At 44.0% G+C, this 23,902-nt stretch overlaps 1 protein-coding gene across 4 annotated transcripts in view; it reads right to left on the bottom strand.

Annotated features, from left to right (window-relative positions):
* STS (steroid sulfatase) overlaps positions 1 to 23,902 on the bottom strand; it is a 218,289-nt gene that overhangs the window by 156,611 nt on the left and 37,776 nt on the right. For 2 of the 4 annotated variants that reach the window (XM_058291232.2, XM_058291234.2), the window contains exon 2: positions 9,304 to 9,441. The exons of the other annotated variants lie outside the window; for them this stretch is intronic. In XM_058291232.2, the coding sequence (XP_058147215.1) occupies positions 9,304 to 9,431 (128 nt within the window). In that variant the 5' untranslated portion in view covers positions 9,432 to 9,441. The remainder of the gene's footprint in view (positions 1 to 9,303; positions 9,442 to 23,902) is intronic. 4 annotated transcript variants of the gene reach the window in all.

Raw genomic sequence — 23,902 nt, 5'->3', positions numbered from 1 at the left:
CTCAGCAGTCAACAGCTTGATTTCTTTATCACTGCCTTTTTATGTGTACATCATGCTAGGGAGAAGAAAAGAAAACACTACCATGGAAGTGTCTAGCGAAAAGGCAGGGACATAGGGACGGTAGAGTGACGGCTTCCACTGGTGAGCGCCGTGAAGTAGTCCTAGAAGCAACCAAATCCCAGTGACTGGGCTTGCAGGGGCTCGTCCAAGCTGGGGACACAGGCAAGTCCCGTAGCCTGGGGTGGTCCTTATTGAGAAGAATGCATGTGAAGAGCAAACTGGGGGGAAGAATGTCCTTCCCGCAAGTCCACCGTACCCCAGACTAGACAGAACGCGCGTCCTGAGGACGGCTGAAGTGAGATCTTTTCCAATAGGTGAAGTTTGCTCCACTTTTTAGTTATTGTCATGATCCATTTGACTTCAATTCTGAGCCAAAGAAAAGCTCTGAGTGTGTGTGTGTATGAGAGAGAGGAAAAGAGGAGAGGCTGTGAAAGAGAGGAGAGGCTGAGGAAAAATCCATGACATTGGCTGGCTGGTTTTATTTTCATTTTTGTTTTCCCCCTCTTTTTTTCTTTTGTTGTTGTTGTCATTTTTGTTGTCGTTTTCAAGCTTTCTATTTTCCATGGACCTTTCTCTGCTTTCCATGACCAGTTTTTCGCTCGTGCTCCTTATAATCTAGTTATCATTTACCAAATAGTTTCATGTTTCCTCTCTCTCTCTTCAACCCACTGGATGGCACTTGCACCTTTATTTACCTGGCAATGCCAGTTATAGAATCTATACACACACACTCGTGTATATACACATATATACGTGTATATCTTTTTAAAAGGAAATCAATACTGGGTGGTATTTCATTAATGGAAATAACAAACCATATCTCCAATCTATGTGTGGATGTTCTTTTTTATAAATGTATTAATTTATTTATTTTTTTATTACATTCAGAAAATATGAGGTCCCCATATATCCCCCACCCCCCTCACCCACTCCTCCCCCATAGCAACAATCTCCTCCATCATCACGGGACATTCATTGCACTTGGTGAATACATCTCTGAGCATCGCTGCACCTCATGGTCAATGGTCCACATCACAGCCCACACTCTCCCACGTTCCATCCAGTAGGCCATGGGAGGACAAACAATGTCCAGTAATTGTCCCTGCAGCACCACCCAGGACAGCTCCAAGTCCCGAAAACGCCTCCACATCTCATCTCTTCCTCCCATTCCCCACACCCAGCAGCCACCATGGCCACTTTCTCCACGTCGTGTGGCGGGTGATCCGACCACACAGAGGCACCTTTGAGATCGATATCAACATGAAAACTAGGAAGGTGCAATGACTGGTTCAACATACACAAAGAAAGGGACTCCATTCAAACTAAGAAAGGATGTCAGTGGGTGGCCAAGTGGAGCGCATATGGATTGCACACTTCCATCGTGGACCGTGGGTTATGGGGGGCAAAGGGGAAAAGGGGTTCTTGGCAAGAAGGCACACACATTGGTTTCTTGGGGACTCCTTTCCACCACTGCATCCACAGACAGACAGGAGTTCAATTTGCCTCTTCCCTCTCCCCCTCCCCCATCTTTTCCATGCTTGGTGCCACAAATGTCCAGACAGAGGAGGTGAAAGAGGACATGCTCACTTCTTTCTTTGTGGAAAATACCCTGGTCCTATTCCACAGTCCTGTCTCTTGAGATGACAATGTACAACGCGAGGTTATCAATTAAATCAGGAAGGCAGAGGAGGCTAAAGCATTTCTTTACCTCACAGACACTGCAGCATGATTTGAGGTTTGAAAGTCTCGAGTTACAGGACAGACTTTTAATATTTCCTGAAAGTCTCATATAGCACTTTATTAAAATATCCTAGTTATTGGATGCTTTCCAACAGTATGAAAGAGAAAAAACAAAAAAAACGCTATTTAAATGATATGTTCAAATGATTACGAAGACGACTAGGGATGGAAGATTGAACCAGTTCTTTACTTTCCGAATGAAGATGACTTAGAATAATGTTTGAAATTAAAGGACACTGTTGTTCATGAAAAATGTTTAAGTTCATAAAGGTCTTCCATGCTCTAAATGTGCAACAGCTGAATGGGAAGTCAAAAACCACTTTTAGTGATCCTTATGATAGTCAATACTATTAAATGAGCTCAACACTTTTCTTTGGCACTGGGATGGTAACATCTGCAAAACCCAGGAAAGCTATTAGGCAATTTCCTATTCCTAAAAGAGAGAAATTCCTTTAAAGATAAATTTATTCTGTAGTCAAAGATTTGTTTCCCAATAATTGGTCTGATACTTTTAAAAAGCAGGGAGCAGGTGTAGCTCAGAGGTTGAGCACCTGCTTCCCATGTATGAGGTCCCAGGTTCAATCCCCAGTACCTCCTAAAATATAAATAAATAAGCAAATAAGTAATTAACCGAAGACCTGACATCTGAATCATTATGGTAAAGATGGATTAGATGTGCACTTGATCAATTCCTTAGTTTTAGGAGCTGTAACCCCTACCCCAAATATTAGAATCCTGAAATAAAGTACACAGATGGCTACAGTCAACTGCCTGCCCATTCATCTCTAGTGAAATATTATACTATTCATCTCCTCAGTCTCTGGAAACAAAATACAAAAATAGAGGGACTCCCAGAGAGTAAAGTGCAATTATAAAAATTTAGAATTCAAAGAAAGCAGCTAGGTTTTAAATTATGAAATCAGAGACTTATATTAAATGATTAAGTCCCATTATTTAATCAAATTTGGGAGTTCATTTAAATAAAAACAAAGATATGCCTACCACACATTAGTGGCTGATTATTATTTGAAAATTAGAAGGCTGTGCCTCCAAATTATAAAATCAATCTAATTACAGACATTTTATACTGAAGCAGGCTGAAGAATCTGAATTTGTAGCCTAGATTACTTCTTGATTGCCTTCAAACAATATCTCATTTTATACCTGAAATCTGAATAACAGACTGTCTTTCCATAGAACTCACTCCCTAAAATGGGGGAAAAGTCATCAGGAACAGAGCACCTCACATTCCGTATAAATTAAGGAACCTGTGTACATCTTACAATTACTGTCGGCAAGCCATCCAAAGGTGGAATATGGCAGAAAACACATGTACCTTGAGCTTTAAACTGCATTTCTGTTGATAAAGAAAAAAAACCTACTTGCTTCTGCCAGGAATCAGATGTTTTCACTATCCTTCTGTTTTCTCGTGTAGATGTGCTAGAGATAATCCTTAAAAGGCAATAGGTCTCACCATGGTTGAGGATATAAACTTAACAGGAAATGAAGCTTGAGAAAGCCCAGATAAAGTAAAGGCCATTCTTTAAATGAAAGCTTAGGCGAAAAGAATTTTTTTTTTTGCCTGTTACCGTCTTGCCTGGTTGAAATCCAATGAATATTCTTCATTATCAATAGGCACATGATGTTGCAAACCTTTTCTTTTTTAATTCACATCTTCAAGAATTGACCACTCAATAGCTGCTAATCCTCTTTGGTGCCGTTGAGAGAGTAGGGCAATTGTCTACTCCGTGCCCTCTGAGCTTGCAATGCGCTCCTGAAAGCCAGTATTTATTGCAGTCTTCAACACCCGTCAATTGTGCAAGCTGCAGCTGGGAGGAGCGGCAGGAGCGCACCTGGGGCGGGAAGGACGGTTATCCAGCTGCAGAGGTGGGAGGACTAGGTCAAAGTGGATGCCTTGGCGGGGGACTTGGCCCAGTGGTTAGAGTGTCCGTCTACCACATGGGAGGTCTGCGGTTCAAACCCCGGGCCTCCTTGACCCGTGTGGAGCTGGCCCATGCGCGGCGCTGATGCGCGCAAGGAGTGCCCTGCCACACAGGGGTGTACCACGTGCAAGGAGTGCGCCCCGTAAGGAGAGCCACCCAGCGCAAGTGCAGCCTGCCCAGGAATGGCGCCGCACACACGGAGAGTTGACACACAAGATGATGCTACGAAAGAAACACAGATTCCTGTGCCACTGACAACAACAGAAGCAGACAAAGAAGAACACACAAATAGAGACAGAGAACAGACAACCAGACAACCGGGGTGGGGTGGGGGGAAGGGGAGAGAAATAAATAAATAAAATAAATCTTTAAAAAAAAAAAAGTGGATGCCTTGAGGGCCGGAGAGCAGGGCCAGTAGGGGATATGTGAGTAAGGCATTGTGCTGGAAGTGGAGTAGGAGGCAAGGGGCATCCCAAAGCAAGGTCCTGGGGTATGTAGATGTTGGAGAAAATACGACGCTCACTGGGACACAGAGACTGAAAAGACTATAGACAAAGAAAGATTTCATGAGATGCTCTCCCAACTTCAGCCCACTCCTGGGAGCGGGGAACTTGAATTTATACAGAACTTTTCTAGGCGGGGGAATGATAGTTTGTGGGAGGGAGTCGAGGGTTCGAGTGAAGTGCAGGGGCCAATAGGTGGTGAAATTTTTTCCTGATAGTGACTAGGAGATAGTGGGTTGGGGAGTTACGGTTTCTTGGCATGCTGCAGGAGCAGATGTTTCTTTGTTCTGTAGAAATTTTATCTCCCTTTGATATGTAGGTAGGGAAGGTTTCCATTTCCCTTTTCTCCCGTCTCTATGTGGTTTCTTTATGTGGGGAAAGTGCCATGCCCTTGGACACGGAGGCTTATAGGGGATGGGGTTAGCCTTTCCCCAGGGCATATCAGGGGAAACTAAGCTCCAGCTTAATTATTTCAAACCCCTAACAGTAGAGGAAGAGAAGTCTCCCTCCCCTGGGGGATAGGAAAGGTAGGTTTTGATGATGAAGGGTCTCCCACACTTGGGGATAGGAAGACAGGTATAGATGATGAAGGGTCTCCCACATCTGATGGGAGAGTTTCATTTCCTCCCAGTGGGGAGTCATTGAAAAGTTCAATGACTTCCTGCAATAGAACTCTTGGAATCTGAAAGTAATTTCTTCCAAGATGAACCCCGTGTCTGTTTTGTTGTGAATCCCCACGGCTAGATACAAAGATGGTAAGGCAGCTAGACCGTGTTTAAGACTTGGCTGAAGCCATCAAGAAGCCCTATTTCATTTTTACGTCTGGGACCCCTCATGAATTATTTAATTTCCTTAAGTGTCAAAGAAGTTATAGGAAGGAACGAGGAGAGAAGTCAGTGGTTTTCACTGTTTTTAGTCACAAGAATATAAGGAAGTCAAACATAGGTGAAAATCCTCATTGCTCTGTTAGAAGTGACTGATGCCCCTCCAGGTCCAAGGAGGCTCCCAGTAGCAGCCCGAGAAACCCTCAGGCTCCCGAGAACAGTCTGCCAAGCACTGCAGAGGAAGTCTACCATTCCCAATGCCTCCACCATAATAGATCTAAAGATTGCACATCAGGTCTTTGGCTGGACCTGTCCTCCAACAAATGGACTATTACAACTCTAAAGAACTTTTTCATGCTATTCAAAAAATGCAGAGCAAAATGATTGTTCTAAATTCCCTTGCAAGGCACGCTCTTGTCGAGAAGGAGCAAGGCAGACTTTGTTCTTGCTACAGAAAGATGCAAGGACCTTCAGCACCCAAGTTGACCTTGCTTTGGCAACAATTACGAGCTGTCCTGGGAGGCATGGGCCAGAATACTGCTTAGGTACTTGTCCAGACAAGCCTCCCGTTTTACTCATTAATCATTGTGTGTTCATGCGAACTCTGTCCTAAGTAATAGCTGAGTGGAAGGAATTGGGAACATTCGGAAGGCACTGTACAAATTAACAAAGGCAAGCTCTGAACTTAGCTCTTGACAAAAACCTACCCTGGGCAGGACACTATATAATGAAGCTGCTAGGAAAGCTACCACTGCTTAATAAATAGCATGCAACAGGGAAGCAGGATCCATCATCTTAGGAGTTCCAGGACGACCTACATGAGATGGTGATCCATCAAGCCAAATGCCCCGGCACCTCACAGAAGGCATCCCTCCTGACTCAGATAAACAAGGGCACGTGACAGTGCACATACGAACTGGCCCCGCAGAACACGGAAAAAGGCACAATCAACAGGAGAAAGCAAGATACAACTTCTAGGTATCATTTTTCCATGAAATTTTTACTTTGAACATTTTCAATCTTAAAAAATAGTTGAAAGAATCAAAAATGAACACGCATACACTCCTTCACTTAGAGTTACTCACTGTGTACATGTTGGCTCATTTCTTCCTCCTCCTTTTCTTATTTCCTTCCTTCCTTCCTTTTCTCCATGTGCTTCTTATCACCTCCTGTCAGGAGGTACCTGGCCCCAGGATATCCAACTGTGGATGGTCACTTGGCTAAGGGTACAACTTCCAGCAACCTCAGTTTCCCCCCACAACCTACCTCTTTATTGACACTCTCGCCTTCAGCTTCTTTCTGAGACAAACAACAACCTTACCTCTTTTGGTTGAGACGAATACCTGGACTCGAATACCTCGAGTCTCGTCAAAAATAGACTATCTCGGCCTTTTGGCTAAGATCGAGTATAAAAATGGACTTAAAAACCATGGATATTTGCTGCAGTAAAATATCTTCATTAAAAATTTACAGTTCACTTGAAAAAACCTTTTCATCACTATCAGGAGATAGAAAGGAAAAAACAAAAAAAACAAAACACTGATGATCCTATTATATACTTAGACCAAGCAAGCCAAGAGACTAATGGCAGGTCTATAAATAAAATGACATCAAGTGAAAAGGAAAGTTTCATTGTTATTTCTTCCATAAGAAAACTATATTATAGAATCAAGAAGAAATGAGAAAAAAACAGAGACAAGATAAAAGTATTTTCTTGGTTATCTCTAAAGTCTTCACCTACTTAAAGAGAGTGAATGAGATTGATATGCTGTATTCAAGAACCCTGAATTCTAAATTGTGGAACACATTAAAATACCCCACTAGGATGGCTCTATGTTGGTAAGATAAAATGGATACCGTTGTTAGGTATTTAGGAATAGACATTTTAGTCTCCACCAAAAGACTCCCACTTTACATCAGAACATTAAGAAAGGATAATGAATGCTCCAATAGTTTATCATGAATAAATCATGAGCCTTCTCAGCCTCCTACTTTTAATTAGCTACTGAGTCTGTCAATGTTTCCTGAGCTGGTCTAGCTGGGTCTAAAGAATGTCAATCTCCCCTTTAGACTGAAATGAAACAAACCAAAAAAAAAAAAAGGACTCAGAACATTTCCCTGCAAAATGTACAGTTGTTTTCCAGAGGAATAAAATTAAAACTCTGCTTAGCAGGTGCTTAAGACTTTGAAAGCTAGGTCAGAAATCCAAGCTGGCTCCTGCATTATCAGTGACATGGGGAAATAAATAATTCTTTAAAAATCCTGGAAAATTTGCTTCTGAAACAGAGAAAAGGAATGCACGACCCTTTTAAAGAACAAATTACAGACATCACAATGGAAAATGAATCTGTTGAGCTGCTCAGCCCTGAGAGCATACATGAGCTGAGGCTTTAAGCCTTGAGGATGTTCTTGCAAGGGGGAGAACCCTTTGCTGTGGGGTTTCAATTTAACAGAAAATAAAAAATCCCAAAAGGTCCTTAGCTTTTCATTTTAATTCTTAATCTAACTGCCATCCCTCAAAGTTAGGCCCGTTGATCGTTCTCGGAAGAAAGAAGATGAAGGTCACATCTGCACAGCAGTGCTCCAAAATGTGTTCGCTGGGTGCCATGTGTGTGCCACAATGATGGGGGCGGTTGTTGGCGTGGGGGGGCCGGGGGGTATACAGGAACCTCTTACATTTTTTAATGCAACATTTTTTGGCGATGTATATATCTTCAAAAAAATACAGTTTACAAAAATGATGGATGGGTTGGGGGGGTGGGGAGCAGGGTATATGGGAACCTCATGTATTTTATGTTTTTTTATGTTACGTTCTTTGTGATCTAACTTTAAGTTAAAAGTGTAAAATAAATAAACAAACAAATAAATAAATCCTATAGAAAGAAAGAAAAGAAAGAGAGAGAGAGAGAGAGAGAGAGAGAGAGAGAGAGAGAGAGAGAAAGAGAGAAAGAAAGAAAGAAAGAAAGAAAAAGAAAGAAAAAGAAAGAAAGAAAGAAAGAAAGAAAGAAAGAAAGAAAAAGAAAGAAAAAGAAAGAAAGAAAGAAAGAAAGAAAGAAAGAAAGAAAGAAAGAAAGAAAGAAAGAAAGAAAGAAAGAAAGAAAGAAAGAAAGAAAGAAAGAAAGAGAAGTAAAACTTTTGCCTTCCATTGAACAGGGCTTCTCAGGGGGTACCATTGACATCTGGGGCTGATGACCCTTGGCCTGTGTGGTGTAGGGTGCTCCGCTGTACCCCGGCCCTCTACCCGTACATGCCAGAAGCACCCTGGTTACGACCACCCAACGTGGTGGTCACCGCCAAATGCTTTCCAGGAAGCACCATCGCCCGGGTGGAGAGCACCCTCCTGTCGTCGGGAGAACCTCACCAAACCACCTGCAACTCTCACTTCAGCTCTAGCGCCTCGCCTGGAAATGTTCATCAGCTCTTCGTGCCATCTTCCCCCAAACGAAGGGCATCTCCTACTCCTCACTGCTACCCTAGGGCGCAGGGGTTCCCATCGTCATTGGACGGAGGAGGGAAGCGGGGTGCAGGGAGCTTAGCAAGCTGCCTGTGGACACCTGGCCAGGCTGGGATTCTCTCCTCCACAACAGGCTCCAACAGCCTGGACCAACATGCACCAAATCCCTCTTCTGAAAGCACCTTGCATCCGCAGCCCTGACCATCTGATGCCTGGATGCCCAGAAGCAGCCCAGCGTGAGTTCACAAGCGCATGGGTTCAGGGGGATGCAGGCTGCAAGGAGAGAAGGGGTCTAACAGGGAGTTTCCCCTACAGCCCTTGACAGAACACGCTTCCCTCATCCTGTCCCATGTACACACATACACACACACACCCCTCACTGGAAGGAGGCACTGTTGGTACAAGTGGGGAGCCTCCTGGGCCGACAGGTCTACCCCAGCCTACCCGGGTTTGTAGCCTGCCAAATAGATGGTCCAGGATCTGCAGCAATCCATTTAGAAAATGCCCATCCTGCTATTCCTCAAGACCCGCCACATCTCCTGCCACGTGCTTTTGATTTTTAGACTGTGCTCCCGGCACCCTTGCCTGGTACGGCTGGTCTCCCATAGCAAACACGCCTTTCCGACATGCCTTTCTGAACTAAAGGGACACGTTCTTCCTCTCCCTGCAACGATAGGAGGCTCAGAACGCCCCTCTCGAGGTCAGCGGGAGCAGACAACACTGACGGGTGACACGCACGTTGGGTGACCCGGCAATGACACCGTCAGAGTGGCACTTACCCTGACCACGGCTTGAGACGATCCTTGGGCAGCTGTCCTCCAGGGGCTCTTAAGTCACCGAGGTGACCATGTGCAGATTCTGCAGGCAGCGATGGGCGTGGCACCCGGTAGAGGGGAGAGGCGGGCATTCGGCTCGTGCTGGGAATTCAGTCAAAAGAAGACGGCGCAGGTACTGAGTGACCATAGGCTCAGGGACGCCAATAAAATGAGCTCTTTCTGGCTTCCTTTTCCCGCACTGACCCTCCTCCTAAGCTCTCCCTAACTCATAGGCATCGGCAGGTCTCCACTTACTAGTCACCACCTCAGAGAAGCCTTCCATGATTACCTAATAAAGCACGCCTCCCCATGACTATCACTGCACCTGTTCCCCTCCCCCCAAGGATTTATCACTCCTTGCAATTATATGTATATTTATTGATTTATCTTCTTGATATCCATGCTCCCCCCAGGTCTAAGGATCACAAGGGCAAAGACAAGAGCCACAGCAAGCTCTCAATAAATATTTCAAGAGCCGAGATCCCAAACTCTGGCCCATGGGACCAATCCGTCCCGTCACTTATATTTTGCACCATCAGCAAGCCGAGAATATTTTTATTTTTTAAATGGTTGGCAACATGTTCAAAGATGAACAGACTTGGTGATACATTGAAAGTATCTGTAATTCTAATTCCCAGGCCCATAAAGAAAAATTTATTGGAAAACAGCTGCACCCATTTCCCCATTTCCCTACGTCTTATTATTTATGGCTGATTTTGTGCTACCACAGCAAATCTGTATGCCCCATGAAGCCTAAACTTTTTACTATCTGGCCCTACTGGAAAAAAGTTTGTTGACCACTGGGGTAGGACATAACACATTAATCTAAAATGAGCACAAAAGAAAACCAAAAAGATGACTTTGAATCTACTGAAGAACTTACATTTTCAGGTGTTGACATTTAGACAAACATGAATGTATCTCTTGAAACAACTCACTAATGCATACATCAATGGTTTCTGCTTAAAAGTACAAAATATAATCCCACTTGGTAAATAATACCCACAAGAGAACATCAAGGTAGAGAAAAGTTATTATCCTATGGATTTTTGTGAATCTCACTTTAGTAAAATTAAGCTTCCAGCAACCATCTCTTAGGTTCAATCAGTATCCTAGAAATGTTATATTTTTCTACACAGAGATGGCATTTAAAACCATCATCAATCTTCTGGCACAGCTCTTCATACTAGATTCTCTTGAAATGGGATGGTGTGCCACCAACGTTGACCCTTGACCTCCCACCAGGAGTAGGATGTTATCTCTTGGCCCAGTCATCTTGATGTCACCTTTCATGGACGTGGGCTTCAACAATTGGGCAACTCCCCTTGCGAGGGAGGGAAGATCCAAAACATTCTTTTCCCTTCTCTTGCCCAGAAAATAGATTTCTCTTTACAGAAAATACATTTTAAGGTATCAGCATGGAAACCCTCCACCCCCACTTGAAACTCTGTGCCCACCAACCCCAGCGAATAATGAAGAAGACGACACACATCTAGAGGGATTAAATCACAAAGGCTGTCACAGCAGTACTGCTGCTGAGAGCTTAGATGTGCAGAATGAAAAGAGCAGAAAGAGAAACCTAAAGGACCACTCTAGCAGGTGGCTTTCAAAACAGGATTAGTGCAATACTCACCCAGGGACAACTGGGTCCCCAGGGGACATTTGGAAACGTCTGGAGATGTTTTTGGTTGTCATATCTCGGGGAAGGCGTGCTCCTGGCATCAAAAGGGTGGAGGGCAGGAAAGCTGCCCAATGCCCTATAGAGCACAGGACAGTTCCCTCCTCAGAGGATCATCCTGTCCCTAACGTCAATGGTGCTGAATTCTGCGAACCCTGCACGAGTCCGCGGGTCTAAAACAGTGCAGCGAGTGTGATCATAAAGATGGGCAAATTGGCCAGGGCGGTGTCACACCCAGTTTGTTGAAACATTTACACCCTGTAACTCGTAAGGGGGATCCCCTCCTACTATGGTCACTTATATGAAAATAAGTCTCTTCAGGTAAAAGTTATAATCCAAATGACAGTCATAGAACAAGAAGATGGAAGCTCATCAGGTCAACGTTGCTTCGTTATGAGGAACTTACACTGTGGTTGTGTTTGTGAGTTCAAAAGGAAGAAACCTTTCACTCACCCTTCCTGTATCTATTTATATAATTGTCATTTGCTTATTCATTTTTTGAATCATTCCTGATTTTCTCCCATGGCTTTCTCCAAATCAGGTTTCAGCTGTACCATATAGAAAATGACAGTCATCTAAGGATAGCACTTTTTGTCCATGATTCTAAGACCCCAAAACCTCTGGAAACGAAAGTATTTTTATACCTTTCATTTTCAGGGGGAGCAAAATTCGACCTGAACTGACCTGGGGCATCAGTTTTTTCTCAGTCCACTAGCCCTCTGGACTTTGTTACTATTTTCTGCTTTGTTGTGATTTGGGGATTAATTCAGCTGTGAAAATGTCAAAAAGAGCTAAAGTTACCCAGTGAGCAACAGAGAGAAAACAAATGCTGTTTGTCACTATCAATAGCCTAGGAAGTGGAGCTATTGCAGGAGTTTGATCAGCGTGTCTTGGAGAACTCTTATTTCAAGAAGATGGTGTAGGAATCACTCCATGTATGATTTAAAGAAACAGGTCAGTTGTTAAAACTTGACCGATCCATTTGCTGGACTGACACATTTCCCATTTTCACACAGAAGAAAGCTGGTCCACCTACTTGGCCATCAAAGCTCCCAGAACATTCCATGCAGAAGTAAACTTTGAAGGCAAGTAGGAATATTCAGGTGATTGATGGAAGGAATTCAAGGAGCTTTGTAAAACAAAACACTTAGGAAATTCAAGGTGAAACAGCATCTTGTGAAAAATAACTGTAAGGTTGATGAAGTCGCAGAGATAAACTCATTGTTGAGTGCTGTGATGTGAGCCCAGATTTCAAGGGAGAACTTTGGCCCTTTTTTCCCAGCTGCCCAGCAGGGCTGATGATGGATGGTGGTCAGCTAAGTGCATCTTTGAGAACTGCCCTCCGGCCAAAGAGAGCCGCTTTCTCAAGGTGATGTCATCTCCCAGGGGTGGCCTGCAACATCGATGGGTTCCTAAAGGTCTCCCTCCATTGCTTCAAGGTGGGACAACTGGTGGGCCCTCCCTGCTCCAGAGTTCCCTCTACCATGGACTGAGGCCTTCTGTGGGACTACACGGAAGCTCAGCTGCTCCTTTCATCTCCTTCTCCTTTCTTCGCCCCCTCTCAAGTGTTGACCCTGAAAACATGGCCCCCACAACCTCCTGAGCACAAACCTCATCTCTGAGCCTATTTCCCGGGACCTGGCCAAAGACAGTATCTAATGAAAGACTTTCATCCTGAACATATATACCATGCTGATCAGACAGCCCCATATTGGCCAAAGCTACCACCCTAGAGAAACCCTAACAAGGGCCAATGAGAGGGCACTGGCCAGCAGAAGGTCTCCAAGCTCAGGCGGCCTCAGGTTCACCATTCTTGAGTACATCAGCACTTCAGATAAATGCAGGATAGAGGTGGCAGTGATGGAAATGAAGCCCAGACAATGGAAATGGGCATGCAATTTACCTCGTTGTCAATATGCAAGTAAGAAAATCCTGAGTAGTTCAATAGTATGCAAGATGACCAGAAGAAAACTGTGAAATCACAGTTTCTGGAAAACTGACCTGCATGCTCCCCCTACCACCACCAAGCACAAACAGTTATGTGAAACATATTGTTTTAAGTACTTAATTTTTTTTATGGTTTTATCTATTTTTTAAATGTTACATTAAAAAATATGAGGTTCCCATATATCTCCCACCCCCACACACATTCCTCCCACATCAACAACCTCTTTCATCATTGTGGCACATTCATTGCATTTGGTCAATACATTTTGAAGCACTGCTGCACTGCATGGACAGTGGTGTACATTGTAGTCTACAGTCTCCCCCAGTCCACCCAGTGGGCCATGGCAGGACATACAATGTCCAGCATCTGTCCCTGCAGCACCACGCAGGACAACTCCAAGTCCTGAAAATGCCCCCACATCACATCTCTTCTTCCCTCTCCCGGCCATCAGCAGCTACCGTGGCCACTTTGTCCACATCAGTGCCACAATTTCTTCCATTACTGATCACAATAGTTCCACAGTAGAATATCAGTAAGTCCACTCTAATCTATATTCTATTCCTCCATCCTGTGGACCTTGGGATGGTAAGTACTTAATTTTTTTTATCAATATAAACTCTACAATAGGGCCAAGGAATTTTGCATTCCACGAAGAGCCGATAGCCATTGTCTTCAACTCTATGTCTGTTGCCAGGACAGCTTAGGAAACCAAAACAGACTGTGGTAGGTAGAATCATGCCTTCCGCCTAAAGATATCCACGTCCTAATCCCTAGAACCTGTCAGTAAACTAGGTTATGTGGCAAGAGGGAATTAGGTTTCCAGATGCAATCAAGGTTGCCAATCAGCTGACATAAAAAGAGGGAGGTTATGCCACATCATCCTGCCAGCCCAGTGTTATCACAAGGGTCCTTAAGAGTGGAAGAGGAATGAGGTCTGAGGCAGGGAGACATTTGAAGATGCTACATTCCTGGCTTTGACGGTGGGGGAAAGTGTCACGAGCCAAGGACGGTGGGCAGTGTGTAGAAGCCAGAAAAGGCAAGGAGACAGAGCCTCTCCTAGAGCCTGCAGAAGGGAACCCAACTTTGCCCATGACTCAAATGAGTCTTCTGATCTACAGAACCATAAGACTCTGCTGACCGACAGAACCGTAAGATCATAAACTTGCACCATCGTAAGCCACGAAGTCTGTGGCCGTTGGTCACAGTGTCAACAGGAAACAGAAGCACTTCCTGAAAGAGCTCAATCTTGGGACGTGCTTTACACAACTGCAAATGCCTGCAGTGGTGTGGAGAAATCAACCTTAACAAACGTTTGGCACAGACTCTGGGCTACGACAAGGTTGGAAAATGAATGTGCAGATGAGGACTTGGAAGATTCCAGCTTACTAATGAGAAAATTATATGAAATCTCATGACTTATGCCAACAGTTTATCAGCCCAAACATAGAGGAAGCCAACCTCGAGGAAATTCTACCTTTTCACAGAGAGGCACCTGTTGCGTGCATCTTGAGGGACAGGAAATTGATGAGAGGCAGGACATGCTGATAAGCATGAGATAAAAGGGATGGGGATGATAATACATCGTCAAGCCATAATGGGGAAATCCCATAGACTAGGAGAGGGAAAACTACAGCCCTTGATTCAATCCCAGCCTGTTGCTGGCTTTTGCTAATAAAGTTTTATTGGGCCATGGTCACGCCCATTCTTTTACGTAAAGTTTCTGGTTGCTTCCACACCACGACTGCAGAATTGACTTATGACCCCAAGATGCTGTAGAGATGGGAAAGCCCCAAATAGTTACTATTTGACCCTAGAATATAGTTACCAACCAGTAGCTTCAATGATAAGGCTGAAATGTGTGGCTTCAAGAACAAGAGACTATGGCAGTTCACTCTATTAGTGAGACTGCTTAGAGAGAACAGAGTGGATGAGCCAGACGGCAATGGAAAACGTCATTAGAAAGGTCCATCACCACGGTACCACTGTGTCACCGGAGACTCCTTTTCCCTGCCCATCATCACATAGACAACTCTCCAGTTTGAAAGCACCATGATGGCCCTCATGTACCCTCTTCTCGAAGGTACTCAAAGGTCCAGAGGTGGGGGACCTAAAGAGCAGGTATGTATACAGGTGGTTAACATACTTTCAATTTGCCAGATCTGATGTTTTACTTAGAAATAGGAAGCCCTGGGGTCTACCCACCTCATCCTTTCACTTGCGGTACTCTACTAAATAAACACACTTTAAATGAACTATTACATTACTTAAAATCTCCATGAAGCCCAAGGGCAGGTACAGCCATACGTTTTTCTGCAGATATGTTAATGTGACGCATTTGTCAGTGCTGCTCCCACCTGCTGAGGGTGCCCTGTGGGATATGATAAATGCTCATATTATCTTTCTAAAATATGCACGGTTCTGAATTTCAAAACACATCTGGCTCCAACAGCTTCAGATAAAAAATTGGGGACATATATCTCAATGTTCTGCATGTCTGAAAGCTTGCGTTACCCAGGATGGTGCAAATACTGCAAATTTAACCAAAGTAAAGGGTCTAGGTATCACTCTGTAAGTGAAGAGCATTTGGAATTATCTGACCAAAAGCAGAGAGATTGTAGTGCTAATTCACAGGAGCCTCTTTCCAACAGAAACACTTTTTAATTGCCAATGCAAACTGACGAGGCAACAAATTTCATGTGGTGGTTTCCCATTTACACGGTGGAGACTTAGCCACAGGGCAGGGAGGCTGAGCTTTATTTCAAAACCACGACTCAAATGGCTAGGAAACTTGAGCCCGACTACAAAATGGCACTTAGGCCTTCATGAAATAGGGCCGAATTTGAATTTACAACACAAAGCAAATTCCTTCCATCAGCTCCATGAAAAAATATTGACTCAGCAAGGAACAAAAAATCACCACCACAGATTCTCTCCATTGCTCTCCCTTGCTTTGGGGGTGTTTTCAAATTTGCCAACAAATTTGAGTTGTTGGCTCGGCTAGTCAGGCAACATGTTAGCTTGCTCAGGATGGGGTAGTTGTTATGATGTCTTCAACTGATACTAAGTACATTATAATTTTCAGAGGGCCAGTTGGATATTTGATAGTTTAAAAATGGAGGATGATGGAAAAGATTTGATAATGGATGGTGATGATGGTAGCATAACATTGTGAATGTAATTAACACCATTGAGTTGCTTTATATATATACATATACCAATTTTCAGTGGTACTTTACATACAAAAGGGAAAAAAACGCATGCATAGTCCAAATATAATGTTGAAAACGGCATTTTAATAACAAAAAACCCCCGGACACTAAGTGTTAATACCATGTATATGAATTCAAGAAGGACCACCCATTTTGCCTGTTGCACAGTTTATTTAACAATATGATAGGAGAAATAAGTTGGTATGTTACCGTTCCATACAGTGAGTGAATCTTCTTGAATTTTCTTATTTATGGTAATTATAGCACTTGCATGATTTACACTAGAATTGCTTTTCCTCATTTCAAGTGTCACATAGAAGAAAGAAAAGAATGCATCTTCTCTATTAACGTAAGCATGGTCTAAAAGAGTGATCATCCCTATTTTTTGTCTGAAACCAGTTTTATCAAAGAAACAAAGCAACAATTTCTACATTTGCAAGACAAGAGTTTGGCTTAAGCCAGGATGTATAGAGAGACAAGCGTCTATTCTTATCGTCCAGGCGTAATACTTAGAGAACTCCCAGAGTTCACTGTAGGAAAAACTTTCCTGCAATGTCAGGAAGTTATCGGGATATATCATAAGCATGCCTTGTTTTGGGAATCAGTTTCTGAATATTATTTTTCTTCTCACTTTTAAGCATAAACGTTTAAAGTCTTGAAAATATAATTTAAAAATGTAAATATATTGCACTTGTTTTCCCATGTAAAAAAAGCCATGGGTCACCACTAGCAATGACAAAACAATCCAAACAAAACTCCCCTCCCCCAAACAAAACAAAAACAAAACAAACAAAAAAGATAGAATGAGTTGTATTTCTTAAAAGAGCTAAGAGTGGGAAAGTTTTATGTTCTGTATATGTTATAATAAAATTTTTTTAAAAACCCATAAAACTGTAAAACGCAAAGAATGAATGCTAGTATACGATGAACAATGGTTAATGATATGATAATATTGGTTCCTTAACTGAAATATATACTAAATATATATAATATATATGTAATAAATTTACCAAACTTATGCAAAATGTTAACAATAGGGAACACTGTGTGTATGTGTGTGTGTGTGTTGGGGGGAGGTATGTATATACAGGAACTTTGTACTTTCTGTTCTATGAACATTTTTTCAAATGGAAAGCTACCAAATCATTTGATTATCCTCATTCACATGCAGCATAATGTAAACCTCTCTATTTGCAAAATTGAATTGGCAAGGCGATTAACAGTCACACCATCAAGTCTGCCCGTCTGAGTTTTAGATTTTTGGGTCGTGCCTATATAAGTAGCCCGTGTGATCCTCCCAGCAGAGGCCACCTTTTTCGTGTGATTTCCATCGTCCACAAGTCAGCAGAGCAGCGAGGGTCTGAGGCAATGCTTCCTAGGTTTATTGTCTTTTGGAATCTGGCTGAAGAACTGTGAGAGAATACCTTTCTGGTGCTTCAACCCAGCTTGCAGTGCTTTGTTAGAAGAGCCCTTGGGGACTAATACACTGGTGTCCCTAGAGAAGGGGAGGTAGGAGAAGCCCGGGCAGCAGTCCCCATTGGGAACTTGACTTATTCCACGTCTGGAGTCCTCGCCAGCTGTTCTCAGTCCTGTCCATTCTCCCTCCAGCGCTCCTCAAACAACCCCAGGGACCTTGTACGATCTGAATGCGTCATTGATTCCCAGAGCCTTTTCCCATCCCATAACTCACCCATTCCTCCGGTAACAGGCTGTGTCTGTAAAAAAGGTTTTTCCCCCCCAGTTAGAGGCTTAAGGGACATCAAAGGGGAAGCCTCTTGTCCAAGTCAAGAGTGAGTGCCAGTATCCCTTTCAGCTTCTAATTTCACGCGCTGGCCCAAGGAGTCAGACCGCGCCCAGGACACAGAGCCTGTGAGCTGCGAACCCCAGCGCGGGCCCTGGAGGACCCTTCTGTATTTTGCCACCACCTAAAAGCACGTGAACACACCCTGGGATGAGCTCTCTTCTCTTCAATTAGATTCTGAGAGTTCCCTGCACCCACTGCGGAATGAACTCTGAGGACCTTGCTGCATGGCAAAAAGGCGTTACAATGTGGACCACTGCCCATGCGGTGCAGCGGTGCTCCAGAATGTACTCGCCAGGTGCAGTGAATGCGCCTGGACGATGGAAGGGGTTGTTGATGTGGGTGGGGTGGGGTGGGGGGTATATGGGGACCTCATATTTTTTGAATGTAACATTTATAAGAAAAATAAATAAATAAATAAAGGCATTACTTTTATAGATCGATTGATAAAGCAAAGATGGCAAAAGGCTGGCAATTCCTGAATCTCACGAAGGGTAAGGTGAGTCACCCTTCTTTCGCATGTGGAAAAAAATGGTCATCAAGTGTTGGGGAGGGAGCCTTAGATATTATAATCAAGAGGCACCCGAATCAATTCCCGTTGTAATTTTAAAAGGTCACCCCTTAGCATAAACCCACAGGAAAGCCAAGTTCCAGCTCATCCTCAGAGATGAAGTTCAAGCAGCTGCTGTGGACCATCAAACCTGGGGTTGATTAAATAAACAACCTGAAGCTGCAGCCTCGGTGGATGTTGGCTAGAGTGCATGCTCTGGTCAGGTGGGGGCACTGGCCCCGCAGCCACGGCCGATGGGCCACTGGCCAAGCAACTCTGGAAACAAGTGCCGACTCACTGCCTTGCTTGGGCAATACCCTCGGGGTGTGATGCTGACACCCCATGGATGATTACCTTCACCAAAGGTCCTCTAAGAGAGCATCTTTGATATGACCCACCCTGGACTCTTCTTGGCATGGCCTTGCTTTATTAACCAGGTTTAAAGAACACAGCTTCAACCAATGGGCCTGATTTTACTCAAAGACCTGACAGCTAGAAGCCCAGGCTTCATCTCCCTAAAGTTGTACGCTAAAATGATCATTTAAGGAGGTCATAAATTCATGTACCCCGTTTGCTTCGTCCCACGACTGTGAAAGAGCTCATTTGCTGCGGCCAGCTGGCACAGCTGCCCCACCGATTGAGATGTGAAGGAGTATCCTCAATGGGCATGGAACATTTCCTTCTTCATGGGCAGCAGCTTTGAGGGAGAGCGTTTTGAGTTATGGTGCTGAGAAGCTTGTCCTCAATGAGAAACGTTGCTTTGGGGCTTTCCTTGCTGGTAACAGCCTGAGAAGATCTGACTTATGAGGACAGTCTAACTCTGGAGTGTGGATTTACAAAGTGATCAGAGGCAAATTCATAATGACTTGCTTTCAGGGTAAAATGATTAAGCTTGGGTAGCTGGGAGGAATGGATGGGGCTTGCCAGTTCACTCAGGTGAAGATCTTTATACATCAGCTGCTACTTGATTGCCCAGGTGAAGAACTTTCTACATCATTGCCCCCATGTGCAGTAACATTATTTAACACCTCAGGGGCAGCTGACCTCAAGCTTTAGCCTGGGGGCTTTGGAGCAAGCAGAAGTCAAAGGTCTTCCCTGATGGATGGGGACTCTGTAGAGCTGGAGTGCCACTGACTAGGATTATAACCCAAACCCATGGTTGTATGGTTGAGAAGAGGGGGCCTCTGGCTGGTGGTCTCTTCGGGGAAGCCCCCGGAGTGAGTGCAGGTGTCTCCACCTGTGCCTCTGGGCTCCAAAACCCACCCGGGATGAAAGAGCAGGAAGAGTCAGTGTTCCCAGGGCTTGGGAAAGTCATTTCTGGGCAGATACAAGGACCCTGAGATTCGTGAGGATTTCAGTGTCGTGGGTGACCTCGAGGGAAAGGTATGACTCTTCACACTGTGGACAATGGGATTGTGCAGGGTACCAAAGATCTGAGTGCCCGCCACGGCTTCCCAGCTCGACCCCCTCGTGACAAGCTGAGGAAAGCTTTCCCGGGAGGTTAGCTAACAAAGGGAAGGGAAAGCAAGGGGAGCGTTAGCTCCAGAGGTGCAGAATGGAATGGGGATTGCAGAACATCAGCTCTGGGCGGTGTTTAAAGACCGGTGAGAGGGAGATGACCAAGAGATCTGACTGAAGGAAAAATGGGCAACTGGACTGATGCAGCCGGCACCCTCGCTAGACCTGACGGGAGGGCAAGCAAGCGGGAGAGGCCAGCAGTCTCAGGAGTTGGAATTCCCTTCATTGCACCTGCAGGAAAACATGCATTGTTCCAAATCGAGTGCAGTTAAAAGTTATTAAACACCAGAAGGTAACGTCATTCAACAGAGCACTGAGGCTCAGCTGAAAAAACAAAGTATGAAACCTTAATTTTTTTGCTAACACCCAATTCTGATGAGGAAGGTTCTGATGTTTAAGTGCTCTGTGTTGGCAGATTTCATGGGTTTACTGTTCAGTGAACCTCTGCCTCTCTTTACAGACGTGTCCCTGAACTGGCTCGAGCATACCAACCTAAGACAGAAGCCTGCTTTACCGAAGCAAGGCATGATAAGACAGCAGGAAAATTCGTATTTATGCCACTCGTTTATGAATAAATACATACTATTCTTTACGTAATAATTTCACTTCAGCAAACCATGCTAGTGTTACTAATAAACTCCTGAAGAGATCTAAGTGATTTCTCCAAATAAGACTTTCTACCAGGGTCCGTTTTCACTAGCTACATCAGTGGAAACTGAGTACAGTAGATAGAATAATGGTTTCCCCAAAACGTCCATGTCCTAGTCCCCAGAAACCTGTGAATACATTACCTCGCATGGCAAAAGAGACTTTCAGATGGGCTGAATGTAAGGCTCTTGAGATGGAGAGAGGATCATGGATTACAAGAGTGGGCCAAGGGTTGTCAGAAAGTTTCTTCTAAGAGTAAAGCAAGAGGGTCAGGGTCAGAGAAGAAGGTAAGACAACAGAAAGCAGCAGTGGGCAGAGTAATGGGATGCCACAAGCCAAGGTATGTGGGCAGCCTCTAGAAGTCCAAAAAGGCAAGGAAATGGATTCTCTCCTGGAACTTCCAGAAGGAACATAGGCTTGCTGATCTCCTGATTTTTGGATTTCTGGCCTCCAGAACTATAACATGCTAAATGCATGCTGTTTCAAGCCACTACATTGATGATACTTTCTTACATCAGCCATAGGAAACTAATATACCAGGTCCCTAAGGAGGAGCTAGCTGCTTAAAAGAAGACAGCATGAGTACCAGTTGGCAAATTTCCATGTTTCCAATATGTAGACAATTACCTATGTCATTTCTAAATCACCAAAAGATTGCTAAGAGAAATAAGGCAAGTGTCCTAAGACTTTGGTGCAATTTTTATGGGGTCCATTTATCCAACATCATCTACTGAGAACTTACATATTACTTCAGGGGGTTAAAAAGATTAGTAAGCCAGTGACACTCTCTTCAGGAAACACACGATATTATACTCAAAGAATAAACGTGAATAAACGTGTTACAGGTAACAGTAGAAATATAAACAAACTCTACTGGAATCACTGAGCAGGCTTGCACAGCTTATGGAAGAGTGGATTTTCCTCCAGGGAGCAGCCTGATTCTCCACTGGGCTTTTATTAATGTTACAGGATGTTTCGTTCCCCTTCGAGTTCATCACCAGCACCCCTGGAGAAAAATCAGAATTGCACTTTTTTGAAGGTGGGATTTGGAAGGTGACGTTGGTCTTTGTGAAAGAGAAGTAGCACAGCATGTTCTTCCAACCTAAAGGAAGAACGTGGAAAAGGGATTGGAAACTAAGTTTGGAAAGAGTGTTGGAGGAGGACAGGGCAGGGGCGGGTAGGCTGGCTTCCCTGGACCTGAAGGTTTACACGCCATGGCAGTAAAGAGGAGGGTTAGACAAGTCAAGTGGAGAAAGAGGTTGGAAGTCTAGAGGGCCAGAAGCCAGCATGTTCACGGCAGGATGAGGTAGTGTCTTTATCTCAACTTCCTGGGGCTGACAAAACCAAGTGCCACAAACTCGGTGGCTTCAAACAACAGAAACTCACTGTCTCACAATTCTGGAGGCCAGAAGACTAAAATCAAGGGCCATAGTCCCTCAGAAACCTGTGGGGAGACTGGTTCCTTGCCTCTTCTAGCTGGTTGTCTGCCAGCAACCCCAGAAATCCACGCTGTCATCAGAATCACTTTCATTCTGCCTCTACTGGCACGTGGCCCCTTCTTTGGGGGTCTCCTGTCTCCGACCTTTTCATTTTTCCTACTCTTTTTCCTTCTCTCTAGTATATTTATATTTTGTAAAACCTGTCTTATATATGCAATATCACCCATACTCGTGTTTTACATGAGGTTTTACTATCTTATACAATCCCATTTAGTTTTTAGCTTTCCGTCTAGTAACATACATGATCTTAAACTTTCCCTTTCAACCACTGCCATACCCATAGAATAGCATTGCTAGTTATAGACACTATGATGCGCCTTAATTATTTCATTCCTCCAAAGATTTATAATCTTTTTACCAAAGCTGCACAGATTAACCCTGAGCTTTCCATGCTCTACCCTCCTTCCATTTTCTGGTGACCTATATTCTAATTATAAACTCCATGAGATCACACAATCTATTTGGTTCATAACAGGGCAATCATACTGTATTTGTCCTTTGGTGTCTGGCTTGCTTCACTCAACCTAATGTCCCCCAGGTTCATCCATGTTGTCATATGCTAAACGACTTAATTTCTTCTTACAGCTGCATTAATATTCCATCGTGTGTATACTCCACAATTTGCTTATCCATTTATCGGTTGATGGACACCTGGTTTGCTTCCAACTATGGGCAGTCGTGCATAATGCCACTAGGAACATCGCAGATGTCTGTTCTGTGATCAGTTCTGGGTATACGGCCAGTAGCAGTATTACTGAGTCCCCCGGCAAGTCTATATTCAACTTCCTTAGGAACTGCCAAATCCTGTCCCCTACTTATAAGGACCCAGTGCTATTGGATTAAGGGTTCAGACTATTCCAGTTTGATCTCATGTTAACTTGCCTAATTCTACCTGCAATGACCCTATTTCCAAATTAGGTCACATTCACAGCCCTGGGGTTAGGATTTCACCCTATCTTCCTGTGGGGATACAATTCATCCCATAACAGTTATCAAAGAAGAGAGGGGAGTAGATATAGCTCAGTGATTGAGCGCTTGCCTCCCACATATGAGGTCCCAGGTTCAATCCCTGGTACCTCCTAAAAACAAACAAAAAAATAAAACAACAATAATGAAAAAGATTTAAAAAAGAAGGAGGAGGAAGAAGAAGGAGGAGGCACAACATATGCAAAATGGGTTCATTGGACAGAGGTTTTCAGAACATGAGATCAGGGAGGAGGCACTGCCAGTCATCTAGGACACTTGTCTTCACATTGGGGCTCACGTACGCCTAGAGATACATCAAGACTTGCTGAGAAATACCTGGTGCGGGGGGTGGAGGGCTAGGGAGCAGGCAGATGAGCTAAGTGAATCAATTTCCAGACCTTCACCATCCACATGTGCTCTGCTCCCAAAACGTGACCTGAGAATGCACTTGTGATCTGGCCATCCCCTTGTTCCTCACGTCCACCTCTTTCATAGTCAACTTTCTGCCACTTTACATGGAAGATATCTTCCCCATCCTGGTTTTTACCATGGAAATTACCATGGGGTGCCCAAGGGACAATTTGAAATTCAGGTCCCTATGAATGGATGAATGGGATGTTGGTCAATTCAGCCAAGAGGACTTTGGGGATAGAGTGATCTGAGTTTGGTAAACAATGGCAATGGCTCCAAAGTAACAGTACAAAATCCCCTTTTGAGGAACATTCTGGTGGGAACAGAGATGAAGC

This window comes from Dasypus novemcinctus, chromosome X (assembly GCF_030445035.2).
Source record: "Dasypus novemcinctus isolate mDasNov1 chromosome X, mDasNov1.1.hap2, whole genome shotgun sequence".
Classification (NCBI taxonomy): Eukaryota; Metazoa; Chordata; class Mammalia; order Cingulata; family Dasypodidae; genus Dasypus; species Dasypus novemcinctus.
This window is presented reverse-complemented; position numbering and strand designations above follow the sequence as displayed.